The following is a 27686-nucleotide window of genomic DNA, read 5'->3' on the forward strand; positions in this document are numbered from 1 at the left end:
CCAACAGCTGCCTCATTTTCTGAATGCTATTCAGCCCCTGCCTGGGGCAGGGGTTCTGTGGAAAAAATAGTATGTGATCGTGCATGTAAAGACTGTATTACACACACAGAGAAGAGGAGAATGGTTGAACGGACAAGTTCTGGCATTTACTAACTTACTCAAATAATATGTAAAAAATAGTTTGGCATGTAGCAGAATGTGGTCGGACAATACAATGTCTATAGGCAATTCCTTTGCTTTACAGAGAGGAGGAGCTGTAAGATGCAAGTAAGGCTCTGATTCATCTGAGCAGTCCCACTGAAATCCCTGTGATTAAACTGTGATTAAAATCAAGAGTGATGATAACTGTTTGCTAACCAGAGATCTGAGTGTAGTTCTTTGGCTCGTATCCCCAGAGTCCCAGGTGCTGGTCCTCTTGACAGACTGCTGTATAACTCTGCTACTCTAAGTTTAGTTACTTCATAGGCATGAAGAGCATTCACTGAATTTACTTTTGTTTTGGATAATACAAGTTTTGGAGGTTTCTCTGAGCTACTCCACAATCACACTGTTATCAGTTTAAGATGAGTTTTATTCCTGAAGTTACTGTCAGAATGCAGCAACAATTTACTGCAGTGAATGAACTCTTTGTCCTTTTCTTGCCCAGTAGATGGTAGTGTTGGCTGTTTTTTCTAATTTATTTTAAAGCTGTGCATTAAGATGTGTGGGGTTTTTTCTTCTTTTTTTGTCCTTTGCACTTCAACTGCTCTTCCTTTTTCTTCCTTTTTCTTCCTGCCTGTTCTCCCAGATAGTATTTTTACCTTGTAGGAGCCTTTATTCTGATTTGATCTCTGCGCGTACTAATAATATCTTGTACACCCTTACAAGTGCACGTGTAACGGCAATTGGAGGTAGTCCGACCTTTGTTGCTCTGAATTAGACACATGCAACAGCGGGGACTTAATTTGAAACTAGTTCGTATATATTTCTTCCCAACAGATTTGAGTTTCTAAGAATGAATCTGCAATATGGTAGACATTTTGCATTGTTTGCAAATTTATTTTTATCCCATGTGGTGACAAATACACACAGTATTTTTATGAAATGTGGAGAAAGAGAACTGAAAGCCCATTTAACATGTAATGCCCCCTACACAAAACTGCAGAGTGCCTTCTAGCCTGCATGGTAAGGCAAAGAACTTTCATTAGGAATGGAAAGGCCCTAAAGCTGCTGGAGGAGGGACAGCAGAAGTCCACCTGCGGTGTTACGCTTAGTTGCGTTCACTGAGAAAAGGTTACTTTCCATGGTTGAGCCCAGCACATAGTGGGCAAAGAATGATGGGCTCATCAAGAAGGTGGAGCACCATTTTCACAAGAAGAACAGAAGGAGCTTGTGCTTAGCCTAATAAAATTAAGTCTGGGGGTATGTAATTCCTTGCTTCAAATGTATACTCAGAGAGTAAGCGCTAAGGTACTAGAGCTATGTAATCCATAGGCTATTGTTGGATTAATAACAAATGGGTATAAACTGCCTATGAAATGATAATGAAAAGTTAGAGGCAGGTTTTTCAAGAAATAAATTCAGGAATGGACTTTCAGTAGAGGCACTAGTAACAGAAAATCTGTCCGCTTCTCCATTGCAGCTGAAACATTTATTAAATACTTTGTGTGACACTACTGCTGCAGTAAACAAAGGCTTCGCCTCAGTGACTTATGATACTTGTTCCAGTCCTGTGTAAATTTTAATGCTTTTTTAATTAAAAAAAAAATGTTTATTGATAGTAATTTTGATCCCTGTAGAAGAACTTAGCGTGTGGACAGACAGAAATGGTTCAGAAAGTATTTATAAAGTTTGGTTATTATTTATTTAAGCCTTGATTTCCCTCAATGTGTTCTTTATTTGTTGGATGAATATTAAAATGTTTCTGGGAATTAAATTAACTGTCACATAAACTGAAGTCCTGGCATATCAGGGCATTGTTTCCTGAAAATGTGAAAATGTATCTCAGCTCTGAGTGGAAGGAATCTCTAATGATGTTTAGATTGGAAGCTGCTGTTTAATTCCCTTTTGATCCTTGTGGAAACTGCTCAACAAGGCAGCGAAGTTCTGTGTTGTATACTTACCCGTTAACAGTTGGACTCATCCTGACAACTCAGTTTATGATATATTTGTGCTAAAAGAACTGCAGTAGTGTGTATTTTAGCCCTTGTTGCTCACCTATACGTGAAACTTTGAAAGTTAAATTTTCTATCCAAATGTTATGTTTATTTCTGTTTATCTTACTGTGGATTCACTCATGAAAGCTGTTGAGGTTTCTTTTTCCTCCTCTTCTTTGCCTTCTGATCTTTTAAGACCATTGGCTTCATTGGGTGGGATAGAGAATTACCTTCTTAAGAGGTGACTTAAAATTTGCAAACAGGCATTTGACAAAAGTCAAATGGATTATATTCATACCCAACAAACTTTATAATTTATTCTCTTTTAAACATTGAAGTGACAAAAATCAGGCTGCTTCATGAGATTATTTTAAAAGTACCTGATAATGGCCTGTTTCACTTCGCTTCTGTCAATAAGAATTTTACTGTTTGCTTTAATGAAATCAGATTTAAGGAAAATCCCTTCATCCAATGCAAATTTGTGTATATATACTTAAGGAGTTTTGTGACTTAAAAACAAATTTTTACTTCTCAGAAAGCTATGGGTCCATCCTCAGAAGTTAGCTCGATGGCACTGTTTCCTTCCCTCTTGTATCACCTGCTGCAAACTTCCAGGCTGTCAAGACACCTAGGGAAGTATATGGGAGGATTGTTCTTACTATATTTTAGCTTTGATCACCAAAAATAGAGGAAATACTATGACAGAACCTTTACTTCTAGTTTTTTTGTAGCCTACTTTCTAAGTAGAAGAGGCTTACGGAAGTGTTGAATTTTTTCGTGGACACATAAACCACTATTAACTTAGATCCCTTTTTGTCATGCTTCCAGCAGTAGACACTAGTTGGCACATTGCTCCGGCAGCTTTTATCCTGTGATGGCTTTGTGCAGCATGCTGCTCTGTACATCTATTTATCCTGTTTTTAAGCAATTAACCTCTGTCACGAGTGTTTTGTTGCGTTTCCTCCCCATCTAAAACCAGAGTACGACTCCCCAGGTCTGAGGCATTTTTCCCGTCAGCTACGGAGAGCCCAGCGTGCACAGTAATGCCGATGCTGGGGAGGCAGTGAACGAAAGCAGAACGTACCTGCTTCGAGTTTGCATCTGACAGGAGCTGGAGGCCTCTGACACTGATAAAGGGGAGGCTGTGGGCGAAAACAGGAGATACAGAGGTCAGACAAGGCAGCTGGCCCAGGAGCGCTGTCGCATCCTCCTGCACGCTGAGGCAGTAGCAAGTGATTACTCTCCATCGCTGAGCCCATTTTAGTTGGTGGCCCGGTTGTTGAAGGGCTGCTTCCTTAATGATTTGGCTCTCACTGCCGTGAACAGCCGCCAGTGAAAGGGCCACTGGGAGCAGCTTTCCTTGCAGTCATCTGTCTTTCATTGTTTGATGCCTGTCAGTCAGCCCTCTGAAGCCAGAAGGGCTGGTGGGTTGCTTCACTAGCTAGGGTGATGTTCTTGCGTGCCATAGGAGGCCCCGGTGGAGGAGGAAGGTATGTATAGTGTCAGGGCTGAACATCAGTCATATCATACAGAAATATCCCAGGTGTTAATTGGACTGTTCAGAAATACCTTTGGTGTACGGATGTTCCGGCTGATACTGTATGAAGGTATTTCGCTCTCTACAACTACCTGAAAGGGGGTTGTGGCAAGGTGGGTGTTGGTCTCTTCTCCCAAGTGACCAGCGATAAGACAAGAGGAAATGGCCTCAAGTTGTGCCAGGGGAGGTTTAGATTGGATATTAGGAAAAATTTCTTTACAGAGAGGGTGGTCAGGCATTGGAACGCGTTGCCAAGGGAGGTGGTGGAGTCACCATCACTGACGGTGTTCAAAAAGCCTGTGGATTTGGCACTTTGGGACATGGTTTAGTGGGTATGGTGGTGTTGGGTTGATGGTTGGACTTGATGATCTTGAAGGTCTTTTCCAACCTTAATGATTCTGTGGTTCTGTGAAGGTGCAGGAGGGTGTTTCCAGAAGTTGGTTATAACCTCCCTGTGACCTGTCGGTTGGTGGGCTGTGTTTTACTCTGCGCTCGCAGCCTGCTTGCTGGGCCAACTCTTGCAGAGTTACAGCTCTTGGGATCAAGGAAGGTTTTCCCTCTGGCATCCACCTGTCACAAAGGCACCAAATCACTGATAGCAAGAATGATCTTAACCAAAACAGGAACCAGGCTGGGTACGTAAGTCAGCCATAAGACATAAGGATCCACTTCTGCGTGGTAACTCCACTGCTTTTCTTTGGGTGGAACAGCGTGAATGTCTGTCCACAGACTGGAGCAAGAGCACGTGGTGTTACTGCGTTTGGTTACGGTTCAAAGCTGAACTCCTGGCCTTTCAGTCCAGATGGATTTATCGACAGTTTGTCTGTTGTGAGCGTACCTGATCGCAAGTAAAAATCTTGGCTCCAGAAGTCATACGACTGCGTGAGGTCCTCCTTGTCTTCCTCTCCCTCCCCTCACCTTATTGTTTCTGAGCTGCTTGCATTCCTTAGGACCGAGTGGCTCTTTGGAAATGCTGAGGCTGGAAGGACTGTATCAGTGAAAACACACTGTTGTGGTATGTACGTTGTGGGGCTCACCTTGGCTTTCAGTCAGAATGGCTTATTTTCGGTACTATACCGTAGCAGGGTCCAAAGTGAGTGGGAGCGAATTCACCCACAGGGAAGAACAGTGCAGCGCCAGGCAATTGTTCCCCTTCTCATTTTCCCAGCGTAAAGTTGCCTGACCAGAGAAACAGACATCGGCTTCCTGCTACTGCCCTGAAGGCATATTCGTTGCTGGGGAGCTTTGAAAGACACTCTCAGGCGTAGCTGTTCGGTTGGTGAGAGCACCTCGCTGCTGGAGGCCTGTCCTCCTGTGGCAAAGCTCAGAGGGTCACACCCCATGGCGGTTGAGAGCGGACGGTCAGGGACAGAACGTGGCCTTGAGTTCGACCCGTGTAACCAAAACCTGCAAACCACGAAACGACTGGGGAGCTGGCATTTACTTCCGTCTGGTAGCGCTGTAACCATTGCAGCGTGTGGAAGATGCTTTTCTGTGGGCAGCAGGATGGGTATAACTCCTGGTGCTCCTGTGTAAGCACAGCATGTGGGGTGTTGTTGAGCCTTGCTTCTGGCTGACAGTAATACCATGTTCAGCGTGTAATTAAACAGCTCATAAACTGCCTTGAGATGTTTGTTTACGTGCTGTCTACAGCAGAGAATTACTGTGTTTTTGGAGGATGCTGAAATTTCTGTCCTTGGTGAAGCATTTGTATTTGATGTTCAGTTCCCTTTTCCTTGGCAAAAACACTCAGCGACTGGGGCGCGTTATTTTGCTGGCAATGAAAAGCATACGGTTAGGAGATCTTCCCATGAACTTCTGTTACTGATTTTTTTGATTCTTACATGTAAGTTAGGTATCGAGCTGCATGTGGAGGCATCTATATCAGTATCTCTTGCAAACTAATATTTTTAGATAACAAAATGAGTTTGCATTTTGCTTGATAGAAACAACAAAGGCTTGTTTCCAGTTCCTTGGGGCAAAGCAGAAACACGTAGAAATTAGGTCATGTGGTGAGGACACCATGTAAAAACTACCTCGGCGATATAGAAGATGCCACTGTAAGAGAGTGTTAGTAAATCTTTACTATACTGTATGCCATTTGTTTTGTGTTATAGTTTAGAGTGAATGAATTCGGGGCCCTGGAAGTGATTACAGATGAATCTGAAATGGAAAGTGTTAAAAAGGCAACTGCTACCACAACCTGGATGGTTCCAACGGCTCAAGAAGGTCAGTTAAGCAGCAGTAAACGTTTTCTGTCATAGACTGTTTTGTTTAATATATCAGTTTTTCTTAAAGATTGCCCCCCAAAATAAAAAAAAACCCTTACTGCTTTAATGTACATATCTTTGATGATGTTACATATTTCTTGGTTTGTGAATAAGTATGAAAATAAATGCATTTTAAGTTAAAAGGAAATAACTCCACTGTTAAACATCTGAAGTTTAATCACAGCTCCAATTTTTTCTAACAGTAACTATTTCTAAGTTCAGAATCAGTGTTTTCCCTCTGTTTAATTTGCAAAGTAGTCCATTTGTTACTTTAAATTATTGAGAATTTTTTGCATGTTTTTTTTGTTGAGCTGGTTCTGCAGCCTGCCCACAGACTTTACTGACTGCCTACAGTTCATTTGTGACTGAAGTACCGCGCACTGTAAAGTGCCTTCACATGATGCTGCTGCTCAGCTGCTACCACTGATGTAAATGTATGTCTGCACTGTTGCCTTGCTCCTGCTGACTGTGCTTTTTTTCAGTATTAAAATTAGCATGTAGTAACAATTTATGTTTATCTTGAATGATAAAATTCTAATAGTTGTAGTATCTGTCTACCAAATGAGTTGTTTCCTGGATTTAAAATACTCGTGTAAGGAAGCACCTTTTTTGTTCAAGGAAAGTTGGCTTACATGGTCATAAATTCTGAAAATCTTTATACACTGACTCCAGAAATGATGGAGTAGCATGAAAGAGAGTATCACAACTGGTTTTGCAATTACTTACAACTACCTAGGTTTTTCTCCTTATTGATATTATACTTTATCAAGGTATGCATTCTGTAAGTCCTTTGAAAAGCAGACTTCAGAATTTTGGTTTAATAATCATCATTATAAGCATGATAAGCAAAGTCAGTGAAAGTTTTTCTTTGCTACTCCCCCACCTTTAAGTCTTAATTGTCATGTTACTCTTGTGAATAGGTGAAACATTTACACCAGTGGGAAAAGTAGTTTTGGCCTCAGCTGTGAGGTCTGAAGCTTCAGACAGCAGCTACTCTGTTCTGTAGGTCTGTCTCCAAGGCAGTGACAGGTATTCAAGATTCAAATCTGTGATCAGAGTGGCAACAGTGTGACAGCATAACAGGTTCTCTCCTTAGACTGAGAGATCACGGTTATCTACAGTAAAGCATACAACTTCATCCCCTGCGGTCTGGTAGACCTAAAAAAAGTAATATTGCTACTGAATTAAAGTGTGCTTATGGACACAAAAACATACCAAGTAAGCATCCTACTACTACCTTACACTGCCCTGGATTGATTTAATGCTCCCCAAAGATAAAAATATTGCTAAAATTTTCCATTGTGAGAGGATATAGTTGTTTTAAATCACTAATGATGCTGGAGTGTAAATATAACATGTAAATTATATCTTCTTCTCGTGGAGATAGACTGCATACAAGAGTTCATTTGACTCTGCTTTCAAAGGCAGTACAGTGCTCAAGCAAAAGAAAGAGTTTGTGACTTGAAATTTGCCTTTTGGGGGGTGAAAAGTCAACGACCTTCGCTAGAAGCTGGAGAATCTGACAGTGCTTCATACTTGCCTATGAGTTAAAGGAACGGCATCTTCTCCTAGACTACACACCTCTTGTGGGACAATTGTAGTTTGTGTAGGATGAGTGAGTAACTTAGTATTTGAAAATTTCCTTGTTACAAGTTAGTGATTTTTTTTTTTTTTTTTTTTTTACTTCTGGTAGACTTCAGGCAGGTTGAGCCATAGCTACTGCTATGACAGACTGTAAAATGTAGTCAGTGATTTACTTCTAGAAATAAGTTCATCTATTGAAAGATAACTCCCCCCCCCAACCCTTTTTCCCAAATGACCCTATATATAGGTCAAAAATGAGGCACGTCAGCAGGACATGCAGTGATGGACTCCATGCAGTGATGACTCTGTGGGCAGTCAGCATGGTGCCTGTCACAAAATTCACTCCTGCACGGGTAGCCACATCAAGCAGTGTCGATGTTCCACTGATGACAGAAGCATGAAATCGGTGGATTTGTCTGTCTTGTGTTGCAAATTACAAAAACCCAACTTCTTGTCAGGAATATGGACCCTATACAGACACTAACTCACAGTTCTTCATTCTAACAAGATGGGTGTGACTCTGTTTTTCTGTTTGCTTGGCAAGGCCTAATGAGGATGGTTGGAAATGTATCGCCTCTACCTAAGTGAAGTTACTTTTTTCATTGTGCAGCCTTTTCAGAAAAGACAGGGATCCCCACAAGGTTGAAGGAAACTGCAAAAATGGATGGACTTGTTTTCTGTGAAAACTGTTACCGCTATGGTACCATAGAAGAATTTGTTCCTGAAGGGAAATTTTGCAGCCAGAAATGTGCCCAGCAAGTAAAAAACAAGTAGGTGCTATTATAAAGCATAGAAACAAAGAATTTGGCATAAATGCAGCATAAGATAAAAGTGGTGGGATAAAACGTTAATGGTGGGGCAAAGGAGATACAAGAAGCCATGTTTTGCTGAGTCTCCATTGGTTTATAATGTTCTTTCACTGTTTTTCATGTAAATAGGTTAACAATGTTTGGTTTTGTCTAACACTGATGTTGAAGGCAGTCTTTTTTGCTCAGTGTGCTGCGTTCCGCTGTCAGATGCGAGTGGTAAAACAGTCTGTGGGATGCATGAATCAGTGTCAGACTCCCACCCTGTTTCATAATCATTGGAATTAAGATAATCAGTAATGAGATGGTTGGTGTGGTAAGTTAAATTATAATTAAGTGCAAGAGCTTTGTTATAGATAACAGTGAGTGAAAACATGAGCATACTGTAGTTTTCAGTTCCTTTTCTTTTAGCTAGTGCAGTTAATCTCGTCATAAAAGGTTTGTGTTAGTTTGTCCATTCTGTATTGAGTATTACTGCATTATGGCAATTTTTAACATCTATGATTTTGTGCATTTTCCTTCATTTTTAGCTAATTGCTTCAGTTTTCTGTTCTGATTGCTTTTTTAGCAATTTGTACAGTCTAATACTAGCTTTCTCCAATTTCAGTCTTAAGAATTACCTTTGCTTTCCTTTCTGTAAACTCCCCCGCGGTCCTAAACATTTCACAGTTTGCATCTCCATAAGATTTGATGGTACATGGGAAAAGCCACACTGTTTAAAATGTACAGAACTTGTTCAGCGTAAGCTGACAGCTTTACTTTTGCAGTTGCTATTGTGTGTCTTTCAGATTAATTCTTTTGACATATGTAATTTTCAGTAGTATTTCTAAGAATATATTTGCTATAATACTCTGGGAGCTACAAACACTTGACCTTCAGATTTACTCGCTTTTTTTACGAATATGAGAAGTGAAATAATATTGGCTTTGTGTCATTGTGTTACTCTTGTAATAGAGAACCAAAGGAGGAAAAGCCCAGCGTGGAATGCAATGGCGAAGATGATTCCAAAGGCATTCGGAAAAGAAAAGCAAAGTTACCTCTCAAAGAAGAGTCCAGGGATGATGGGGAGAAGAGAGAGAATCCTGATGAAACTGTTAGTATGCATCATAAACCCATACCCGCAAGTATTTTGGTGGGAGTTTTGCCTTATATCGAAATGTCAGTAACTTCATTAGTCTACAAAGGGAAGTGACACAGAGACACAATAATTCACTTACTGGTTTAATTATGCCTCATTAGTGAATTGTATTTATTGACAATGAACTGATAACAGTTGTTTTTATCTCTTTTCCCTCCTTCTTTAAGAACAGGACAAAAAGAATTTAAATGATAGTAACCTAGACTTGCAATGTCTTCAGTATAGAAAAATAGGAGTACATATTTCCCAGTGCTTTGTCACTCTGCACATAAATAAATTACTATAGACCAATAATGTATTTACAAAGAAAGCTACATTACAGTTAAGAAGAGAATACTTTTGATTTTCTTAATGTAATTTGCATTAGAAAATCATAGCTGAAGGTCGGGTTTTGTTTTGTGTTGCAGTGTAATGTGTTTTGGGGCACCTTTTGGTTTTTTTCCTTTTGGATTTATTCCTCGTTTTAGAATAAACTTATCACAGTACCTTCCCATAATGTTTGTTTTCCTGTAATACTTGTTTTCTTCCCAATAGCTGTGACACTGCTGGGAGGAGCACAGTTTTGAGGGAGAAGGGGAGAGCTCTGCAACTGCCAAATTGTCAAAAGGCTGAAGACACTAGAGTTGTCAGAAGGGAATTCTAGCTCTCTGTCTAGCAGTATCTTAGGCAAAAGTTAGGGGACACCTTCTTTGCCTCCATGTATCTGCCCTCCCAAATGAGTACTTATTTTGTTCCTGTAGTCAGGTGCTAACAAAACTGTTAATACACAGTGAGATAAATAAAAAAGAACAGTGGCATTTTATATTTAGTAAAAAAATCGTACATTTGAAAAAAGCAGACTAAAGCTGTGAGAGGTTTTCCTTTAAATTATTTTGGAAGCATGAACATATCAAAGATACTGCTATTTATCTCCGGCTCAGCGAGGCCTGCTGAAGGCTTTGTGATCTGTCCCTGGCTTAGACAAGGCTGGCTGGCTGAGTGCTGGGTGTTGAGAGTCCTTCTGTTTGTCATTGTCACCATGTTTGCTGTGATTTGTCACTGATGGCTTGCTTTGTTTTTATTGGACGTCCGCAGGTTTGCTTGAGATAGTGGAGTGCTGTGTCAGTAGCTATTTAAATGACATCACAGTTAAACCTTGGGTATCTCCAGTTTTACTGTACTAGACTTCTGAACTAATGAGGTTACTGTACTCTTTTTTTTTTTTTTTTTTTTTGTTTGTTTTAATTTAGGAGGACAAGCCTGAAGGAAGGATCTTGAGAGTCTCACAGAGAGCCAGGAGAAAAAGAAAAGGGGAAATAACAGTTTTGAAGCAAAGTAAGTTAGATTATGAAGCAAAAATCTCAACTATCAGTTCTATAGGTAATACCCATCTCTTATTGTGAATTGCTAGCACTGTTTCACTGCATTTGTATTCCCTATTGAATATATTTTTTCAATTCTGTAAAAAGAGAGTGCCAGTGTTACTTATAGCAATTAAGTTTTGAGGGTTGAAGAACTGAGAGCGCCAAGTGAAAACTGGGAAAAAAACCCATCACTTGGAGATTGATTACCTTGTACAAAGAGCCAGTTTATATATGTCTGGCAGTGTGGAGGAGGATAAAGTGAGTGTAAATGTCATTGATGCACATTTTAGGGATTTTATTCATCTCTATAAAGAGCGCTGGTATTAAAGGGAGTCAGGCCCATTGAGTTCCCAGATGTTGAAAGACATGTATGAAGCAGAAGTGAAAGTTTACTTTTTTTTCCTTGGGGATCAGTTTTCTACCTACAGTATATGCTGGAAATAGACACATTCATGGAACTATTTAGGAATAATTGCTATAATCAGTCCAAAGGGACATATGATGCATCAAGCAGCACAATAAAACATATTTTAAATGAGTGCTGTTTTTTCAAGCTATTTGTATGATAGATACTTTTAGGAAGAATTGGAGAATCAGCAGCTATTATACCTCAGTGGTAAACGAAGCACAAACCTACATCTTGCCCTTCAAAGTGTTTCTTACGGTAGACTGGGAGCCATTACCAGCAGTTGCTGGGCCACTAATCAGCACAGAGCTCCAAGTAGGTCTGCTGCACGCTAGGCAGATGAAATACTGATTGAAGATACAACACATAAAAAGTTATGGAATATCCGCCCCTGGAGATAGAATTACTCCTGAAATATAAATATTATTTCTACAGTTGTTTCCAAAGATGAGATGATAAGAAGTATGTGAGATACAAGCACAAAGCTGACGCTTTATGGAAATCACTGCTGTCCACTGACAAAATGATCTGTACAGATTTCTTCTGGTTTTTTTATTTGGGAAAATGTCAGTTCCATCACAAGAGATTTCCTATGAAAGACCAATTTAAATTCAGAACCAAGCACATAACTGTGTATTACTGTGCTGAGCAATACATCTCTTAAATGGAATAGATAAAGCCTGGGTAAATCACAAATAAAATGAATGTGCTTTAATAGCGTTCTAAAATTTGTTATCTTTTGGTTGCATTAGCTTTCTTCAGGAGAGTTTGACATCGCTATTGTTATGGGTCATGTTCTAATCATAAAAATGCTCTAGCCAGACTGTTACTTAAAGGACTTATTTCTCTTGTGAGTAACCCACAATCAGGATGAGGCCAGAATCATACTGTGGACTGTGAGAAATCCTCCTGGCAGCATGAGCTTATGGTCTGAAATGCTAGCTGCATGTACAGAGGGAGGCATTTTAGGTGAAGATCAGTAGAGCAGAGTGGAGGTGTATGAAAGTAGATACATACATGGCCAGCCTCACAGGCCATCTGTTTTCGAAGTTCCTGGCTTTTGCTTGTGCAGTTAGTACCTTATTTTCAAGGCCTAAAAACTGCTACTCACTGATGTGACTGTAGCCAATATTAAGATGGACTATAGCCATTATTACAATTACTAATGCAAGTGTGTGTGAGTGTTCATATTATATGAGCAAACCTGAAATTGCACATTTCTGTCATATGCTAATGACATGATGGGGGAAAAGAGCACTGGTGACAGTTTTGATGGCTTGGAGAAATTACTGCTACATCACTGCCTCTCAACCCAAAAACATCAAACTACAAAGTGATGGAGTAGGTTAGAAACATTCTGAATACTGTCAAAAAATAAAGTATTTCAACTGTGATGAAAAAATCGTGTCATGAGTGCTATCCATTTGAAAATGCTTTCCAGGAAAAGATATTCTCAGGAAGAAAAAAAAATTGAGCTACTTTGTGGTTTGAACTGATCTTTTTTACTCATTTGCAAATTGTATATCTTAATGCTTCTTGTGAGCGATAAGGGAAAAGGGACAGGGGGCAAGACTTTGTAGGTTGTTCTTCTCACCTGAAAGAGCTCTTTCTTGTTACTAATCAAGATTTGAAATGCTGGAAACCTTTCTATACAAACCAGGAACCTTCCTGTTCCTGGTGCCATTAAACCTACAAAGCTATTTCTTTTCCTGAAATAAATCCTGAGAAACACCATGAATTCATTTAATAAAATAGATTTGAGACAGGTGTATTATAAACTTCGAAGTGCTGCTTTGTTTTTTTCCTTGAGAAATTAAGTTACAGAATTCTTTTGCTATTGTGTGTTTCTTTACAGCTGTACCCTCTAAAGGAAGGCAAGCATGGTGTTGGGCATCCTATCTGGAGGAAGAAAAGGCCGTGGCAGTACCTACTAAGCTTTTTAAAGAGGTATGACCTTCTGAAGTTTAAATCAGTCAACCACCTAAGATCATGAAATTTCTAGGAAATCAATTAAAAAATTTTTGAATATTTGCACCTCTCTGGGGGAAAACCTACATCATTAAAATAATGCTGTCCATCAGCAGTTGTCAAGATAGTCAGAACATGTGAAATCAGTTATCTTTCTCTGCTTTTTCAGAGAATTCTGTAGTTTTAGATGAATGCTGTCAACTGAGACTACAGAAAACAGATGCCTTTCCTTCTAATCTCTGAAGCTAAAAATCTGATACATACCCTCATTTTTTCATGCCATATCATTCTTTTTAAATAGGTTTGGAAAGGTGGTACAAAGGTCATCTTTTTGTTTGTTGCTTTGATTATATTGCCTGTCTTTGCAGCCCCTGCTGACCTTACCTTTTGTTACTACATCACATACGAGTTTGGCTTGTTCCCATTTTGCCCATCATCTGATGGGATGTCACATCATCATCTCTTGCTTGTCCTTTGCCTGCTATGGTAGTCTTTGTCATTTGCCATTCCAGTGCTTTCTCTAGTGCTGTCTCCCTTGCTTCGAAGACAGCTCTGTATGCAAATCCACAAAGCTTCTATGCTGTTCTCTTCTCTTGCAAAACCTGGCAAAATATGTAAACATGTCTCAGCTGCTGTAGTTCTGTAGTATTAGTTTTTGGTAATTCTATTCTTACTTGTAGTCTGTTCCTGCATCAATTTCTTTCTGGTTGCTTTTGTCCTTGTTTCAGCCAGGATAGAGTTAATTTTCTTCACAGAAGCTAGCGTGAAGCTATGGTTTGGGTTTGGGATGAGAAAATGTTGATAACGTGCTGATGTTTTGAGCTGCTGCTGGGCGGTCAAGGACAGTCCAGCTTCTTGTGCTGGCCTGCCAGCAAGAAGGCTGGGGGTGTCCAGGGAGCTGGGAGGGGGCACAGCCGGGACAGCTGGCCCAGGCTGGCCAGAGATATTCCATACCATATGATGTCATGCTCGGTATATAAAGCTGGGATGAAGAAGAAGGAAGGGGTGGAGGGATGTTGGGAGTGATGGCATCTGTCTTCCCAAGAAACCATTACACGTGTTGCAGCCCTGCTTCCCTGGAGATGGCTGAATACCTGCCTGCCCGTGGGGAGTGGTGAATGAATTCCTTGTTCTGCTTTGCTTGTGTGCGCGGCTTTTGCTTTACCTGTTAAACTGTCTTTATCTCAAACCATGAGTTTCCTCACTTTTACTCCTCTGATCCCCCATCCCACTGTGGGGGAGTGAGCGAGCGGCTGCATGGTGCTTGGTTGCCGGCTGGGGCTAAACCATGACAGCTTTATACTTAAACTATTAAATCTTTTGTGCAGGGATTAGCTTTTCATCTGAAATGTGCGTGTGATGCTGACCTTTAATTGGCGCTTTTAGATGTTACTGAGGTACAAAAGAACTAAGATTGCAATGTACAGAATCCATAGATTTGTAGGTGCCAAGAACAGCAGTTACCTGACCATCCTTAGTTATATCCCCCTGTGCTATATACTGGCTGAAAGATTAACAAGAACAAAATCTGGAGAAATAGTGTCTCTGTCGAGAAGGTTGATTTACAAAGCGTTGCTTTGCCTGTCTGAAGTTCCATGGAATGCTCTTGTGGCACACGGGCATATACCAGCCCTTCTAGGCACTGCACGTGGTGGTAAAGTCTGGAGTTACGTGATGATGTAGTGTTCCCTTTATTTTTTTCCACAGTGTGACTTTCTCATTCAGTGCATCTTATTTAATATTTTCTTTCTGTCTTACATTTTTGTCTTACATAAGTCTTTAGCCCCTGAGTAACTCTAGGGTTTTATTTTGTGTGCGGTATTTAAAGCCTGTAGCAGAGAGAGAATTCTTAATAATAACACTCAGAAGTGGCCAGGTAATATTTCTCCATTTCAAAGATGGACAAGCAAGCCACAGGAACAGTAAGGTTAAAAAACCCCCAAACAAATATCACCACCAATTTTGAATCCTTGATTTCTGTTTGTGATTGTGAGAATTACTCTTTTTATCTCTTATTTTTCCAGCTCAGAAGCAGCACTTTTCACAGTGTTTTTTCATACCGTTAGTTAGGAATGGTCAGGATAATGGAGAGTCCTTGCCACTTCCTGGTACTTAAATCTTAGAGTAATTTCTAGGCTGTGACTGATAAGCTGGTCCAGTAAAACAAAATTATTGACCCTTGAATTTTGGTATTTTCAATCTCCAGCTCCCCTGAGGTAATCTTTTGGGTTTTGTGTATGTTCTTGCACCATACATAAACATTTCCAATCGTCAGTCTGCCATCTGCTTCATTGCTGACTCCTTTTACCTTACTCTTATTTTGTTCTTCTATCTGTCCTTAACAAAGTGTCTTTAAATGTTTGTTGTAAAAGTAATATGTGATTACTAAACTTGTCGTAGCTTTACCTTGGGTGATATATTGAGAATAATGCACAAAACTGAAATCTGTTAACTAGTATTAAAGTTACTAGTCATCTAAAAATTGCCTATTATTTTGCTGAAACAGAAATCAAACTAAAGGTTGTATTGCCTTCAAAGTTTTAGGTTTGACAATGGGAAGAACAGTGAATAATTCATGTCTCAGATTTCAGAGAATACCTGTGTGGTTATTGCTTAATTTTTAGTGTATTCTTTGTAGAATTTTGTATTGTTTGTGCAGTAATGTTCATTATAATAAAAGAATAAACATATCTGTGTCTTTTTAATTGTTTCCTTTCTTTGTAATTTTATTTGTGCTTGCTTTTGAAAAATCTGTTACATTTTTGGCCACTGTTCCTCAGTGTGTCAGCATTTCTAGCATTTCCGTTTTCCACGGAGGTTTTTTATCTGTAGGGTATTTATGATACAGATGGCATTAACTGCACGTCTGTGCACCAAGATGAACTTTAAAAATTTCAGTTTATTGATAAATGCTCTGCTTTTGCATTCCTCCTGAGGAAATATCTATGATTATGCACAGTGCAACTTCATTAAACTTTCATTGATAATAAGGATGTTAAGTGATGTAATGTTAGGATGAAATAACTTTTCAAATGCAGGTACTGCAGTAAGAGACTCCGATCCTTTGATGTCTACAAAATGGTCTAAGCTAGTTTTAGGTAGGGACTTAGAGCTGTGTTTAGACATCTGTTAGCTGGCCACTTCAGGCTGCTTTAAACTGGTCTGGTTCTCCATTTCACTTCCCCTTGACAGCATATTCCTGCTCTCGTGCCATGCATTTTTTCTCCTGGGTTTGTTATGCAGTTATGTCGGTTGCAGCCAAAGCCACCAGAGAGAGGATTCCCATCCTTCACAGTAGGTGGGACCTCTCTGAGTACCTCCTTTGGTACCCTTCTCTTCCCATTGACTGCAGAGGTACTGCAGATGGCTAGGGAGCACGTGTAGCTTCTAGAGAGGAACAGAAGGACGGGCGAGCATACAAGATGCTTCTCCTGTGTTTTGTCTGTAACCATTTGGGACATTAAAAATGTCTGCTTCTGAATTTGTTAAACCATGAAAAACCCTCTTCAGTTTTAGTCAGTTATTTTTCTGATATTCCCTCCAATTTAACCTTAGTATCTGCTAGCTTCCTTCCTTCTTTAACAGAGGGCAGGGAACATGATACATGGGATGCTGATACCTTCTAATTGAAAACATCCGTTCTGCTTAGCCTTGTTTTCACTTTCTGTTTTTTGAAAGATGTTCTTTTGGGTTTGTTGTAATGTCATGTAAGGGTAGTCATGTTCCTGTGATGCAAAAATATTCCTGGAAAACCAGCTAATCTGGACTCAACATATAAATGAAGAAAATTACATCAAAGAGGCCATCCCTATATACAAACAATGCTTTGTATTTCTGCCTTCCAGTTCATCTTTGATGGCCTGCAAAACAGAGCATCATTGTTGTGACTATTACAGGAATGATGACCACCAGGAAGGTGTCAAGGTGTCACTGTACAGGCTGAAAAATAAATAATTACATTATTAAAATGTTTTACTGACAGTTAGTGAAAGAAGTTGAGGACAAATTATGTCATCTTCTTTCCCCTTGATTAACTTTTTTGGTAATTCTTTATGATTTTCTTACATACTCTGAAGTTTTAAGTCATTCTAGTATCAATGTGTTTTTTGAACAATCATCAGTTTCTGTTCCGTGCTGTATGTTTTTAAAAATGCAAAACTTATTTTAAAGCAATTTATTAGTTCTTTCAGAAACATGAATAATAAATAATCATTGTTCTTTTCCATACAAAGTTCTTCTGTCTTCTCTGGTATACTTTCAGAAGTATTGAAAATGTTCTTTTCCATTGCAGTATCAGTCTTTCCCATACAACAAAAATGGATTCAAAGTAGGCATGAAGCTGGAGGGTGTGGATCCTGAGCACCAATCGATATACTGTGTTCTCACGGTGGCTGAGGTAAGGAGAGTCCGCGAGCAGCCGTGGGACGGGGTTGCAGGAGAGACTGAACTGAAACAGCAGCAGCTGAAAGTGCTTGCTTTTCCCTAACAAGCAGAAAGAAACTGTGTGTAAGAAGATGGCTTTTAAATTAATAATGCTGTATTAAATCTACCTGACAGACATATATCCAGTGCCATGCAGCAGTGACTATTTACATATATTTAACATATGCAGCTAGAGAAAACAGTATTACACTAGTTGGATGATGTTTTTTCTGTAATCTTGTAGTTTAAATCTATATTTAAAAGGGAAAATAAGTAGAAAAAACCTAAGCATGGCAAGTGATATATTGCAGTTTTATAGAAGTTTGATAGTACTTGCAGTTGCTCCATTCACTGATACAATTACCTAACACTTTTCTGTGTTGCAGTTGTGCTACAGTTTTTTCAATCTGGTGGCCTCAGAAATTGCCTGTATTGTCAATTTCTACAAGTTAGTATACAGTATAAACTCAGTTTGTCTTTTTGCTGTAGATTATTAAATAGTTTTTCTGATGAGTAGCTTCTTTGCTTTCAGTAGTATAAATTAGAACCTGTTTCTCAGTTACATTTTGTATGTCTTTCAAACATACGTTACATTACATTAATTTTTACGTAGTTTCACTGATGATCCTTTTTGGGTTTGGTTTTGTGAGTTGAAATGGGGAAACAGGTAATAGGTAGGTACTCTGCTCTGTATCACTGGTATTGTAGGCAGCTGTAATTTTGCAGCTTATATTTTAATAGCCTAGGTTTTTGTGTTCCCATTTCTGGATCTCTTCACAGCCCATAATCATATCCCATTTCTGTGGATATCTCTCTCTCTTCCATTTTCTTGGGGGTGGTGTGTCAGTGGCTGAGTATTTCCTTTGTGCATTGTGCTTAGCACTAAGTTACGGGCCATGTTTTACTGCAGGATGACCTGAATTCCACAGAATTCTGAGATGGCAAACTGAAAGTTATGTCAGAGTATAAATTAAACATAAAACCGGGTGACCTTCATGTCAAGAGATTTTCACTGATGAATGCAGGAAAGTTACAGCATTTGGCACTCCGGAAGATGTGGAGAACTTTGGTACAGAGAGAGGGATTGTGTCCAGTTTTTCTCTTCCTCTCAGTGGTTAACTTATTACTTCATGGAATAATGAAATTCTGGGGCATACCTCCACTGACTTCTCATCTTTAATAGCAGTTCTCAGTATCTCTCTGCAGAGCCTGTTGAACATAGTTATTGAGTGCTCTCTTGCATATTGATTAATCAAGATAGCTTAAAAGCATCATTATCTGCGCTTTGTCCGTGATTGTATCAGATGTATTCATGCGCTTCTGTAGGGTTTCTGTTTTATTCTGATGTTGGGTTGAACAGTTTTCAAGTTTTTGAACACTAATGGCAATATCCAGCTTTTAGTTAATTCTTTCCACCAGAAGAGGAGGCACTCAGGCTGAGAATAGCTTTGCTTTTTTATTCTTTCCTTTTTATCAAATGAATTTATTCATCCAGTGTTGGCCTGAGCAGAAGTAAAATGCTGACTGAAAACACACTGATATTATATATAATAGTGAACAGAAGCTGTTATGTGTAGGACAAACATCTTAAAACATAGTGTTGTATGTTGCACGTTCTTGCTTTTAGGTTTGTGGCTACAGAATACGGCTCCATTTTGATGGATACCCAGATTGTTACGATTTCTGGGTGAACGCTGATTCTTCAGACATTCATCCTGTTGGATGGTGTGAGAAAACAGGTCACAAGCTTCATCCACCTAAAGGTACTGTTTAGTTTGAAATGTGTGCATTTTCCATAGCTCTGAGATTGAGATTATCTGTGTAACACTGTAATTATTTTTTTTAGCAGAAGCTTTTTACTTCATTTAGTCTTGAGGTTGAAATCCTACCTTTTTTATTCAGTGGAAATTTGGAGAAAACAAGAAAATAATATGAACCATAGGAGTAATTCATAAGGCGTTAGGAAAGAGAGTTAAGCAAGAGGTGGTGGAGTCACCATCACTGGAAGTATTCAAAAAAATGTGTGGACGTGGCACTTCGGGACATGGTTTAGTGGGCCTGGTGGTGTTGGGTTGGTGGTTGGACGTGATGATCTTAAAGGTCTTTTCCCACCTTAATGATTCTGTGATTCTGTGAACAAACCTAGACCCCAAATGAATGCTTATTGCAAGTAAAATGGCAGCATACTGGTGATGTGTGCTTAAACTGAAGTCTCGGAGGCAGCTGACAATCCTTTAGTGGAAGGTCTTAGGATATTTTCATTACTTGATACTGATCACCATTATTGTACATGTGTTGGCACAAACTAAAAAAGATTGTGCTCTTGCCACAAAGTAAGCTTGAAATAGAGACAAAAGAGGAATGAACAGATAAGGAGGGAGAAAAAAGGGTAAGATTACAAGCCTGAAAGCATAATTTGCACACAGTTTATATAAATGATGTACATGTGTTGAAATATGTGTAATTTGCTTGCTTAATTATTCTATTTCAGATTATGTAACTCCTTTATTTTGGCAGATGGAGTACATCTGCACTGAACTGTACCATAAAAAAAGGAATAAATGGGCTCCCTTTTGGGCTAGGAAGGGAATATGTGGGGATGAAGGGAGTAAGTCTTGAATACAGGAGAGTGGGAAATAAATTTATGTGGTGTTTTGACATGCAGAGTGAGGGTATATCATAGAATCACAGAATCTTTGGGTTGCAAGGCACCTTTAAAGGCCATCTAGTCCAAGCCCCTTGCAATGAGCAGGACATCTTCAACTAGATCAGGTTGCTCAGGGCCCCGTCCAACCTGACCTTCAGTGTTTCCAGGGATGGGGCACCTACCACCTCTCTGGGCAACCTGGGCCAGTGTTTCACCACCCTTTCTGTGAAAAATTTCTTCCTTCTATCTAGTCTATATCTGTCCTCTTTTAGTTTAAAACCATTACCCCTTGTCCTATTGCAACAGACCCTGATAAAAAGTCTGTCCCCATCTTTCTTATAAGCCCCCTGTAATTACTGAGAGGTTGCAGGAAGGTGTCCCTGCAGCCTTTTCTTCTGCAGGCTGAACAACCCCAACTTTCTCAGCCTGTCCTCACAGGAGAGGTGCTCCATCCCTCTGATCATTTTTGTGGCCCTCCTCTGGACCCTCTCCAACAGGTCCATGTCTTCCCTGTGCTGAGGGCTCCAGAGCTGGACGCAGGACTCCAGGTGGGGTCTCACCAGAGCAAAGTAGATGGGCAGAATCCCCTCCCTCAGCCTGCTGGCCACGCTGCTTTTGGTGCAGGGTAGGATAATGTGGTTTCAAAAGGCTGCAAAATGATGAGTGTACAAACTCAAGACAGTGCATTATGGAGAATTACAAAACTGTGAATGTAACTGCTGGGGTGTGGAAGGTAAAGCTACTGAAAGTAAATAGGCAGAGGGCCTGTCAGTGTGGGAGGTGGTGGCATTTCTGCATCTAAGCCTTGGAGGAGTATTGAAGGAGCATGTGCTGCTCTTGCGAGCACTCTGCAAGCTCCACTCTGCGCTGCCACTCCAGTATGGGAGTTTTCATTAGGCATAGTTCTGCATAACTGGCTGTGCAGAAATACCAGTTTCTTGTACATAAATGAGAATTTCTCAAAAGGTTGGCCTCTACTGAAGTAATAAGTTACGTGTAGCAAATGAGTAGTCCCCAGTTATAGAGATATTGATGTTACTACAGTATGCTTAGTAAGTTTTATATCTGTGGTGAAGGTTTGTCATCTTTTTCATCTTAAATGCCTTGTTTAGAAAGCTTAAGCTTTTCTTAACAATGAATTATCGCTGCTGGAGGAAAGTTACTGGCTGTCTCTGGGTCACTGTCATTAAAAGTTTCTTCAGTTTCTCTTCTAGTTTTAAGTTGGTTCTTAAGACTGTTCTTTTGTGTTTACTTTTTTTCATCATGCTGTGGTGGATAGCAGAGCAGTGGATAGGCTCTGTGACTTTCCCAAGTAAAAGACCTATCAGAGGTGTTGAGGGAGACAAGTTAGGAGGATGGTAATTCTCAGGCTTCTGATTGTCATCCTGCGCAGCTATGTATTCCTACCATCCCCAAGACATATTCTTGATTTTGAATAGCAGGGCTGTTCTCTGGTATTTTTATCCAAGACCTGCAAAGTGCTCTAGCCTTTGCATGGCTTAGTTCTGTCACTTCACCTCAGTGGTAAACCATTTCATCACTGATGAGGTATGGTGTGATTGCTGAAACTTGCTCTTATACTTGTGGGACTTCTTCCGTTGTCCCAGTGCAAGCCTAGCTTTGTTGTGGAATGGAAGAGGAACGGGAAAGAACAAGCAGTATGGTAGTCATGCATTGGAAGGAGGCTGAGGGCAAACAGCAGTTCATCAGTTAAACTTATTTTGTCTAGTTTTTCAGCAGGAGGGCTTTTCACTACTTACGTTTTTCTGATATTTTTATGTGTGTTTTTATTGGGTTGGACAGATTGCTCATATTTTGCTGTGGTATGACATTTTAGTAATGATTTCTTTTTAGTCTTCATTGCAAATCATACAGATGCTAAAGCTGATACCACTAATGACATAGGGCACATAAAATACCACCTCACAGAAGAACTCAAAAGTTTGCATTAGTAGCGATTTGTTTTCGAGATACAGCGCAAACTTATGACCTTTATGGTATAAACCATAAACTGTTTGGAACCTGGTGGCCTGAGAAAGGCACAGATACTCCTGCCGTCTTTCTGTGTAGTGCAGCCCTGGCTGATTGTTCCTGCAAGCTTGGGCAGAAATGTCCTGCTTCACAGGCAGGGGTTGTAAGGCGGGTATGCTCCAGGGGCATTTTGGGGCCCAGCAACTGACTCCTTGTTTTCTGAGAAGGTTGAAAGGGGTAACTTTCCAAACAGGCCTAAGTTGATCTTTCCTTGTGAGGGATGGGAGGCTATTTATTGCGATGGGAGAAGTCTGGGGGGGGGACGGGAGGGGCGATGACATGTGAAAGGAAGGATATTGTTATAGATGTTTTCTGATACACATATGTATCCTTGTTTATTAAAACAGAAGAGGCAGGCAATTCTTCGTTCCTCCGGGCAGGACAGGCCTCGTGGCAGGGTGTGTCCCATCCCCATGGCAGCAGAGGCAACAGGCAGCTGCCACTGGGCTTCCAGCGGACACGGGGGAGTGGAGCCGCAAAACCAAACTGGGTTTCACGGGGGGAAAAATGATGCTGTTCTGTGTACAAAGGAGGTCACGTTTCTGTCTCGCGGAGGTGAAACCTGCGGAGGGGGGATGGATCTGTGTGTATGTTCCCAGAATTAACATGGGCTCCGCCATGGCAATACTGCTGCGTTTTTGCCTGGATTAAGCCAAGAATTGTTTGGATACCAAAGGGAGAAGTTGGTGCAGCAGAGGCCACCTGGCCTTCTGAAACCACTTCAGAGGAGTTGCTCTGCAGTCAGCAGAGAAGGGGAGAGCCTTGAAAACTGTCGCTGAAGGTTCCAAAGTAAAAATAGCATTGACGTTTTTTGGGAAAATTAATACATCTCTGTAGTGTTTCTTTTTAAACAAAACCAGGTTTTAGCAAATCAACATAAATGAAAGCATGTAAACAAACCAAAAGTGAATTTTAAAACCAAGACCTATGATTCTATTGCCACCAAAAACAGGCATGAAAAATGTGAGGCATGAACTGTGCATTGAAGTTCTGCTCCAGAAGCCCCTGTAGTCCTAATAATGGTGTAGTTTCACAAACTCCTGAAAATAAATTTCACCAATTTTCTTTCATAAAGAAGAAGGAAAGATCAAAGTGAGAAGAATATTCAGATTCACAGAAGAACAAAGTGTATTACTGTATTACAAGAAACTATGATGCTTATCTACTGTTATCTGGAGAGCAGCCCTGCAGAAAGGGATCTGGGGCTGCTGGTCAGCAGCAGGCTCAATACAGTGATGAGGTAATCACACCATACATATCAATCATACCACACCTCAATAGCACCCCAGAGGGCAAACCCCATCCTGGGGTGCATCAAACACAGCATAACCAGCTGGTCAAGAGAGGTGGTTATCCTGCTGTACGCAGCACTGGTGCGGCCTCACCTTGGGTACTGTGTGCAGCTCTGGGCTCCATTTAAGAAGGATGTGAAGGTCCTTAAATGCATCCAGAAGAGGAGAACAAAGCTGGTGAAAGGGCTGGAAGGAATGTCCTATGAGGAGTAGCTGAGGTCTCTAGGTGTGTCTAGCTTGGAGAAAAGGAGGCTGAGGGGCCAACTCATTGCTCTCTACAGCTTTCCTGAGGAGGGGAGGTGGAGAGGGGGGTGCTGATCTCTTCTCCCTGGGATCCAGTGATAGGACGTGTGGGAATGGTTCAAAGCTGCACCAGGGGAGGTTTAGACTGGACATTAGGAAGCATTTCTTTACTGAGAGGGTGGTCAAACACTGCAACAGGCTTCCTAGAGAGGTGGTTGATGCCCCAAGGCTGTCAGTGTTTGAGGCATTTGGAGAATGCCCTGAACAACATGCTTTAACTTGGTCAGCCCTGAATTGGTCAGGCGGTTGGACCAGATGATCATTGTAGGTTCTTTCCAACTGAAATAATCTATTCTATTCTATCCTACCCTACTTAACAAATTATATCATGCCAGTTAGCCTTCACATTATGTATTTGTAAACTGACTGGAAATTAATAAAGCCCATAGTTTTATTTAGTGAATAGTGTTCTGTATCTACACTGACTAAATCAAATTCACCTTTGGTCGGTTTTTGAGAGATAAGGTAGGAGTTAGAGATCTTCCTTTCTTACTTGGTGAGTGGAAGACCCATGCTGTCCAGAAGCTGTTTCACAATCACAAACAGAGCTGTTTTCGGTGGCATATTTGAGTAACACTTCAAATAGTCAGGAGGTGACACATTTCAGTAGTTAAGGCAATCACTCACTGAAATCGGTAGTGGTTTTGGTCTTGTTTTACTAGATTGTAATGTAAGAGCTAAAATAGATGTTCCTATAACTATTATTTAACAGGCTAATAAAGGAAAAAAACTATTTGCTTACAACTCTTAATACTGTTTTACAGATTAGAAATACAAATGGTTTCTTGTGCATTATTTTATGCAGTTCAATATATTATGAATTTTTTTTTTCCTCTGAGAAACTAGAAGAGGCAAACTATCATCAGAAATTTAGATTTCTTTCCAAGTGCTAGAATAAAAATGTGGAAGTCATGCAGGGGACAGTTCACACTGTAAATGCATAAGGGGTCCTGAGGCATTGATAGTGGAGGCAACTGTTTTGATATAACATAGGGAGTTTGTTTTAAAGCTAATATTGGTCATGCTGTATTAGTGGTAGCCTGAGGATGTAGTAGGGTAAAGTTTGTAGGAGGAAGGAGTTTTTTTATTGGACTGGCTGGCATAGTGGGAAGAGTTTTGGAGCCTGTAGGCCCTTTGCTGTTTCTGAAGTAGAAGCAACAGACGGAAAGCCTAGCCAGACCAGGTATCCACAGGGTATTCAGCCCCCTGAACTGGAAGATGGGGATGGAGAGCACAATAAACTCATAATCCAACAGGAAATGGTTCAGGACCTGTTAAGCCACCTGGATACTCACAGATCTATGGGGCCTAATGGGATCCACCCAAGAGTACTGAAGGAGCTGGCAGAGGAGCTTGTCAAGCCATTCTCTGTCATTTATCAGCAGTCCTGGTTAAAAGAGGAGGTCCCAGCTGACTGGAGGCTTGCCAATGTGACGCCCATCTACAGGAAGGGCCGGAAGGAGGATCTGGGGAAGTACAGGCTGTCAGCCTGACCTCGGTACCAGGGAGGATTCTGGAGTGGTTCATCTTGAGGGTGCTCATAGGGCCTGTGCAGGACAACCAAGGGATCAGGCCCAGCCAGCATGGGTTCATGAAAGGCAGGTCCTGCTTGACCAACCTGATCTCCTTCTATGACCAGGTGACCTGCCTAGTGGATGAGGGAAAGACTGTGAGTGTTGTCTACCTGGACTTCAGTAAAGCCTTTGACAGCACCTCCCACAACATTCTCCTGGAGAAACTGGTGGCTCATGACTTAAACAGGTGTACTCTTTGCTGGGTAAAGAACAGGCTGGACGGCCGAGCTCAAAGAGTCATAGTTGAATGGCGTTAAATCCAGCTGGCGGCCGGTCACAAGTGGTGTTTCGCAGGGCTTGGTTCTGGGGCCGGTCTTGTTCAATATCTTTATTGATGATCTGGATGAGGGGATTGAGTGCTCCCTCAGTAAGTTTGCAGATGACACCAAGTTGGATGGGAGTGTTGATCTGCTGGAGGGTAGGAGGGCTCTGCAGAGGGATCTGGACAGGCTGGATCGATGGGCTGAGGTCAACTGTATGAGGTTTAGTAAGGCCAAGTGCCGGGTCCTGCACTTCAGTCACAGCAACCCCATGCAACGCTACAGGCTTGGGGAGGAGTGGCTGGAGAGCTGCCCGGCGGAAAGGGACCTGGGGGTGCTGGTTGACAGCCGGCTGAACATGAGCCGGCAATGTGCCCAGGTGGCCAAGAAGGCCAACAGCATCCTGGCCTGTACCAGAAATAGTGTGGCCAGCAGGAGTAAGGAAGTGATTGTGCCCCTGTACTCGGCACTGGTGAGGCCGCACCTCGAATACTGTGTTCAGTTTTGGGCCCGTCGCTCAAGAAGGATGTTGAGTTACTGGAGTGTGACCAGACAAGGGCAATGAAGCTGGTGAGGGGTCTGGAGCACAAGTCTTATGAGGAGCAGCTGAGGGACCTGGGGTTGTTCAGTCTGGAGAAGAGGAGGCTGAGGGGAGACTTTATCGCTCTCTACAACTACCCAAAAGGAGGTTGTGGTGACGTGGGTGTTGGTCTCTTCTCCCAAGTAACTAGTGATAGGATGAGAGGAAATGGCTTCAAGTTTTGCCAGGGGAGGTTTAGACTAGATACTAGGAAAAATTTTATTACAGAGAGAGTGGTCAAGCGTTGGAACAGGCTGCCCAGGGAGGTGGTGGAGTCACCATCACTAGAAGCAATCAAAAAACGTGTGGACGTGGCACTTTGGGATATGGTTTAGTGGACATGGTGGTGTTGGGTTGAAGGTTGGACTTGATAATCTTGAAGGTCTTTTCCAACGTTAATGATTCTGTGATTCTGTGAAAACCAGCTGGAGAGCACTTGCCCTAAGCTTGTTGGTTGTGTCTGTGTCAGACCACCAAAGGGAATTTAGTTAGTACGTGCAAGGCAGAGACGTGGTAAGGTGCGGTTTTCTTGGGGAGAGACAGAGAGGTGACTTGTAGCCTGTGCCACTCAGAGAGGTTTCTTCCAAAGGAGGGAGATTATAGTGTAAAACTGATACCTTACTGAGACTGATTTTTTTTATTTTATTTATTTGGTAGAATTACAGATTTTGGTTTATAGGCTCCTCCTAGGCATTCTTGCACCTTGAGGACCTTCAGGTCCCCTGATGGCCAGCACTGTAGGGTCAAAGATCAGGGATAGAGCAGTGATTTTGTAAGAAATGCTCACCAGCTTGTTTTGAAGGTGAAATTGAAACTGAGCGGAAATCTCCTGAGTTCTTGCCTAGTGCTTTATTTATATGACTATTCTTCCTCCCATGTGAAGGTTAGGAACAGTTCAAATGTCAGTCCTAACCAACTCTAAGAAACTAATAATGTGCAGCTCAAGAAGGCAGAGTATTTTGGTGAATTAGTGTAAAGAAAGCTTGACATTTTGGTAAAGAAGCTCAGCCAGCCCTAAATAAAGAACATGATTCCTCTTTGTAATACCAGGTGCCTGAATAAAAATAGAAAAGCTTCATCAACTTTCTCTTGAACTCTATAAGCTCTTCTAAAGTGTGTCCTGCTAAAATTTCTACTAATCCAAACCAGTGCTCTCTCAGAGACTCACTGAATTCATACTGGGTTAGAATTAGTAAGTAGTTTTAAAGTAAAATTTCCCACTGTAGTTTATATAAAACTAAAATAAATGGATAACAGTGCATAATCTTTTCAGTTTTGAAACTTTAAGAAATAGTTCAGAACTGGATGGAAAAAACAGTTTGATCAATTATGATCAAATCACCTGCATGCACCTTGTGTCTCATGAATATAATTTCTTGCCATTTTTTTA

At 40.9% G+C, this 27686-nt stretch overlaps 1 protein-coding gene across 1 annotated transcript in view; it reads left to right on the forward strand.

Moving 5' to 3' along the window:
* The window catches only part of L3MBTL3 (L3MBTL histone methyl-lysine binding protein 3), a gene marked incomplete at its 3' end in the record, with an annotated part of 82642 nt that overhangs the window by 9885 nt on the left and 45071 nt on the right, over nt 1-27686 (forward strand). Inside the window, exons 2-8 of the mRNA XM_081998391.1 lie at nt 5790-5901; nt 8137-8296; nt 9287-9425; nt 10700-10784; nt 13075-13166; nt 17479-17583; nt 19237-19372. Coding sequence (XP_081854517.1) covers nt 5790-5901; nt 8137-8296; nt 9287-9425; nt 10700-10784; nt 13075-13166; nt 17479-17583; nt 19237-19372 — 829 coding nt within the window. The remainder of the gene's footprint in view (nt 1-5789; nt 5902-8136; nt 8297-9286; nt 9426-10699; nt 10785-13074; nt 13167-17478; nt 17584-19236; nt 19373-27686) is intronic.

Source organism: Phaethon aethereus, assembly GCF_964289735.1.
Source record: "Phaethon aethereus genome assembly, chromosome: 3".
In the NCBI taxonomy this organism is placed as follows: Eukaryota; Metazoa; Chordata; class Aves; order Phaethontiformes; family Phaethontidae; genus Phaethon; species Phaethon aethereus.